Here is a 6000-nt window from a genome sequence, read left to right as displayed (position 1 = left end):
TAAGGACCCTCAGTCTAGTTGCTGTTCCAAAACTGAACTACGAACAAGCCCATTTCTGTTCTTAAGGATGTATACATTTAGTCAGCAAGAATCCAAAGAGCAAATTACTTCTTTCTGAGGACTAACGAATAAATTAAAAAAAGGGGGCCTGAACCTGTGATTTCATTGATATAATGGTGAAACTACTAATTACAAGTCAGTACCTTCTTGAAAATTTATGTAGTTTCAGTTGCCAAGATTAGTACTAAGAGGTTTAGATGACTTGCCCAAGGTCACACAATGAGTGAGAGGCAGGTGGTACTTGAACCTGGGTCTAATGGGCTTTTTCTACCCACTATGTCTTACTTCTTTTCATAGACGCTACAAAAATCCATTAAAATCCAGTGCAGCAAGGCTAAGAAGAAGAGTATTTAGAAGGAAGGCTTTTCTCCTCTCCCTCAGATGCTAGAAATCTTTGGTAACCCCATAAAAATATTTTCCTTAAACAGTGAAGCAACTAAATAATTGACTCAGATAGGTCTTTGGATTGCAAAATCTCACAAAGGTGGATGAGCACAGAAACATTATCTTCCACCTCCAGTCTCCTATATTTAACACTAGCTGGATGGTAATTTAGAAAAGAGAAATGTATGAAAACCTTAGGATGCTTCCTAGTTCTGATGTCTAGCATGTTTGGAATTTGGTTTGGGGCCATTTTAATTCAAAGTAACATTCCTTTTCATGAACCACCCCCACCACCCCCCCTCAAAAAAAGTTAACTATTTTTCCATCAGGAAATGCAGCTACTTACATAGGGAAAACAAATCATTCTTTTTTCTTTTCTAAAGTAAAAAGTATATTTTGAAGTTTATTACAAATGTGGGTAGATATTATGAATGCATTAGATCCTGAGATTTAAAAGGAAGAAATGATATAAAAAATTGTAAAACTTTGACCGGAGTTTCAGGCACAAAAGGAGGCATTTAGATCTAGGGTTTCGTCTTCTTAGCTCCAAAATAAACCCATAGATCCATAATCTATTGATTCCATGTCAAAGGTTAAAAGATGACACCATTTGTTAATGGGAAATGGGCAAATGGGACAACATAAAACCAGAAAGCATCCCCAGATAGCTTGTCACAATTATGAAAATACAGTCATCCTTAATGGATCCTAGAAGGAACTCTGTCTTTATTATCCGAAGAGAACTATAGGATTCCTTGACACACTGCATTTTTTTTCTTTACTAAATGAGGATGATTGGGGAATAACTGATCTGAAAGGTTCCAGATTTGGAAAATATATAAAATTCAACTTACCCCCCACACAAAGATTTGTATAGCCTGATGTTAACAGTACTGTTTGACCCTGCCTGTGATTAATGATCAGAGAGGGAAACGGCCTCAATATCCTCTAAGAAGCAGAGGCAGCTGTATTTGCCAGGCCTGGATGAAAGCAGGAGTCTCCTCAAAACTGTGGCTACAGAATTAAGTACGGTCATAAAACAGAGATGAAGAAATGTTTGGGGGGAAAAGAGAAACTCAGTGACCGGCACATTCATCAACTAATAGAATGATGATTAGGGAACAGAATCCACTGCTGCTTGCAAAGAAGAGAGAAATGAAAGCACAGACAGAGCCTCGGCCTGACGATGCTTTGCTCATAGACTACACTCATAATATAAGATGAAAAGCTTTTAAAAAAATCCTGCAATTTATAGATGATCACACACACAGAAATACACGTTGGTATCCGAATGAAGAGAATGACAATACAGTACAACACACATAAACAGTACAAGTGGCTTTAAACGGCAGAGCTTTCTCCTCAAAATAACCAAATAATGAGGAGTGAGTCAGAGGCATAAATATTGTACAGTTTTCTTTCAGAACAAGTTTCGTTTGGATAGAAGAATTGCATTCATGCAGCAAAACTACCCTGGGCATTTCCATCATTCTTTTTCAGAAAAGCAGCCCTGTTATTATTTTACATATATATGTCTATATATAAAGGTGGGGGAGAATCTTGCTTTGGAATACTAGCAAACTCTCGCCCCAGCACTGTCTCTTATATTTGGTAGTGTTTACTACGTTGAGGAGGCTGTAAGACTGAGTAAGACGGGCATCCGAGCGGAGGACACAGTTTATTTTGGTTATCAAGTCAAAATCCCGGAGAGGATGAAATTTTCCACTGTCCAGATGGGCCTCTCATCAAAAGTACCATCATCCTTCCATTGTGGTCAAGTAACTGGTATAAGAAAACTGCTTAGATGGTTACAACCGGCAGTTATCTTAGGGGTTCACAGGCTGGTCACCAATGAACACATCGATACCCTCGGCCTCGAGGAGGCATCTCAAGACGAAGAGGGCTGGGAAGGGCAGAGAGAGACAAAAGCAGCCACTTGGTTTTCCACTATCTTCTGGACGTTCTTGTCTTAGGAAATACAAGTGGAGTCCTTTCCCTCAGAAGTAGATTTCCCAAAGTTTCAACTTGTCTTTGGTTTCATCACCCACTCTGCTTGAGGATTCGCGTGATACACATCTAACATGTAGGCGTCAGGATCTAAACAGTGCTGCCCTATGGCAAAAAGAAAGGGAGAAGCATGTTGACTTTGCTTACATTGTTTTGATTTTTTTTAATGGCCAACTGGGTCCTTTAAAGGGCTCTTTAACTCTGTCATTCACTTAGAAGTAAGTGGATCAATTCTGAAAGTTTCTTTGCAAGTTTCTGGTTCCCTGGTAGAATATCACTAAGGACATTTTTGTTTTGTTTTGTTTTGTTTTGTTTTGTTTTGTTTTGTTTTAATTAAAACCCTTACCTTCCATCTTAGAATCAATACTGTGTATTGGCTCCAAGGCAGAAGAGTGGTAAGGGCCAGGCAATGGGGATTAAGTGACTTGCCCAGGGTCACACAGCTAGGAAGTGTCTGAGGTCAGATTTGAACCTAAGACCTCCCATCTCTAGGCCTGGTTCTCAATCCACTGAACTACCCAGCTGCCCCCCACTAAGGACATTTTTAAGGGGATTGAGGATTGCACAAACATACTGACCACAAGATAATTATTTTCTAGTTTGACTACATCAGCTAAGTCTTCCTACTCAGCCTTGAGAAGAGCAGGAGTGTTTGTCACTCTAAAACAGTGGTTCCCAAACTTTTTTGGCCTACCGCCCCCTTTCCAGAAATAATATTACTTAGTGTCCCCTGGAAATTATAAAACTATTTATTGAACTCAGAATAGAATGTAATACAAAAAAAAAGTGTGGCCATCACCCCTCCCCTGAATCGCTGCAGCACCCACCAGGGGGCGGTGGCACCCACTTTGGGAATCACTGCTCTAAACATACAAATCGCAGCTTGCCACTCAGTCCTCAAACCCTTATTATAATGAGGCAGGAATGTTTCTTAACATACAATTTCATTTATTATCTGAGAAAATACCTTGAAGACAATGACCTAGAACCATAAGAGATTCCTGATAAGTAAATTTCAAGGTATTTTGCTTTGATTTCGCTGACCTTCTGAGAAAAGATGAAATCAATATACACAAAGTAATAATTATACTAGTAATCATCATAATACTAAAATGGATGCTAGATATGAAAAACTATTAGTAGTAGTAATGATGATAGATCCTTATTAATCAGTGGATAAGCATTTATTAAGCATCTCCTATGACTATGGTAAGGAGACAAAAGACCAAAAAATAAGTCCAATCTTCAGGAACTTAAAATATATGTTTTATTTTTAGCATTTACGTGCATTGTTGACTTACTATTTAAATGTATGCCAGATTTGTAGTTAGAAGGTAGCTTTCAAAGTGTTGTTGACTTTTCAGTACTTGAATGATATCTGTCATGTCTTTTCTGAATTTGTTAGAGTTTCCCACTTATCTTTTGAAAATTACCAGAGAACACTCAAAGAAAGTTCCTAAAGCAGATCTATTATCTAAATGCTACGGAAAAATTATTCATTGAAAATAGTGCTGGGAAAGCAATTCACTCTGGAGCAGAATGGAAATAATTTTTATGTTTCCAGAAAGCCTTTGTCATTGACATAATGAAGAGTCAGGATGTCCATTTGAGCCAACATAAACTTCCTTTCTATTTATTTAATGAGAAGGGATGCCTAGTGGTTGAGGGAGCCACCTTCAGTTCACTGGTTTTCCCTGGACCCCATCAAATCCCTCTTTCACTAAGGACAAATGGAAATGATACTCTACCATCCCACCATGCTTAAAAACTTTAGATCATTCTTCTTAAATGGTTGCTCCCCTACAGACAGGAGAAAGGATAGCCTAGCATGAAGATATCAATCAGTTAAATATCAATCTTCAAATCTGACTGACAGCTGCCAGAATAATGTACAATTCTATACAAATGGACCTATTACTTTTAGACTACAAAGTTCTTGAGTTTAGCCTTCAACTACTTCATAATAATAAATGAAGCAAGTATCCTTAAGGCTACTGCAAAACATACTCATTTCCTTTGAGACTATTAAGAGTATGTAGAAAATAGTCACTTAATGAAAGAATTTCCTTGATGTGACTATGGTCTGAAGGTCAATGGAAAGCTGAATTGCCCAGGGCTACTCTGAAGTGAACTGCTATTTGTTCAAACCTTCCTTTATCTTGCCTACATAAATTAATAACATTCATGACAGTCTTCTCCAACACATCCATTCTGCTATTGTCCCGTAGGCTCAAATTTACACATTTTTGTTTGTTTGGTGGTAGTAGAAGTGGCATTATTTTTCCAGATATAAAATATAAGCCATGAAACTCAATTTTCTTAACTAAAAGACTTTTTAAACTAAGAAACTCATGATGGGACAGTTCATCTTACTCAAGAAGGCTTCTAGAAGATACTGTTATGTAGATAGGATGGTGTAATAAAAAGGATTTTGGATTTAAGGAAAGAGACTTCAGCTCTAATCCTAGTTTTGTTCCACCTACTCTATATGTGACCTGAGGTGGGGGGTCACTCTGGGCTTCAGGCTCCTCTTCTATAACAGGAAGACATTGGACTAGATGATCTCTAAAGTCCCTTTCAGCTCCAGTGTTATAATCTTATGTGAAATATGTTCATACCATTTACAAATGCTTTGACAAATTTCTCTATATATCTGAGCGCATCAGATTTAAAGTGCTTTTGCTAAATTCCTTCTTTCTGCCTCAAATGCTCTTTTTACCTCTTCAGCTATTAAATTCCTAACCATCATTTAAAGGCCAAGTTCTTCTAAGAACTTTCCTTGATCTTCCAGTTCAATAACAACCTTCCCCTTGGGATGTCATGTAGCATTTTGCTACACTGCACAATATTACTTGATAAGTTCATTCGGTGGTTAGAAAGCAATCTTTACTGGCGTTTTATCCCTTTATTAGTTCTTTGAGCTTTGGTACTAAATCTTATTTCTTCTCAGAGCCCTCTAGTACCAAACCCAGGCCTCGGCATAGAGTAGGCACTTAGTAAATGTTTAGGTTGTATTGCACTGTACTGTATGGTATAATATAGAATTAATTATATTATCATTGAGTTGTGTTTTATATAGTAGTATTGAGCTGTGCTGTGTTGTATTATTCAGTAGGACCTTGTTTTATGCAAACTCAACACATACAAATTGAGATACATGCAACTGGCAATAGAAAAAAAATAAAGGTAGAGTCTGAGGGAGGGGAAGAGAGAAAGGAGGGAGGGTAAGAATTTGGCTCAAGCTTAACAAAAAAGTTAAAAATTGTATTCCTATGCAATTGATAATAAAATAAAGCATTATTAAATGAAAAAATAATATTTTTGTGAGAATAAAAAGGGTTTTCATGTTGTTACTAAATAAAATAGAAAATGATTTTAAAATTAAAAATGTAAAATAAAATATTTAATTATACCCTAAACTATGTAGTTATTAATAATGACTCCAAAGTATGAGGAGTAATGATGGTAGCTCTGATAAGCCTAAATATGTTGCAAAGTACCTAGGTAGGTTTGTACAAGAAAGACTTATTAAATAATGGGGTTTGCTTT

At 37.0% G+C, this 6000-nt stretch overlaps 1 protein-coding gene across 1 annotated transcript in view; it reads right to left on the bottom strand.

Moving 5' to 3' along the window:
* Nucleotides 1-1326: 1326 nt before the first annotated feature.
* ARHGAP28 (Rho GTPase activating protein 28) overlaps nt 1327-6000 on the bottom strand; it is a 197326-nt gene continuing 192652 nt past the window's right edge. The window contains exon 16 of the mRNA XM_044666791.1: nt 1327-2556. Within this exon, the coding sequence (XP_044522726.1) occupies nt 2465-2556 (92 nt within the window). The 3' untranslated portion in view covers nt 1327-2464. The remainder of the gene's footprint in view (nt 2557-6000) is intronic.

This window comes from Gracilinanus agilis, chromosome 1 (assembly GCF_016433145.1).
Source record: "Gracilinanus agilis isolate LMUSP501 chromosome 1, AgileGrace, whole genome shotgun sequence".
In the NCBI taxonomy this organism is placed as follows: domain Eukaryota; kingdom Metazoa; phylum Chordata; class Mammalia; order Didelphimorphia; family Didelphidae; genus Gracilinanus; species Gracilinanus agilis.
Note: the sequence above shows the minus strand (reverse complement) of the source record. Positions and strands in the feature narration are given on the sequence as shown.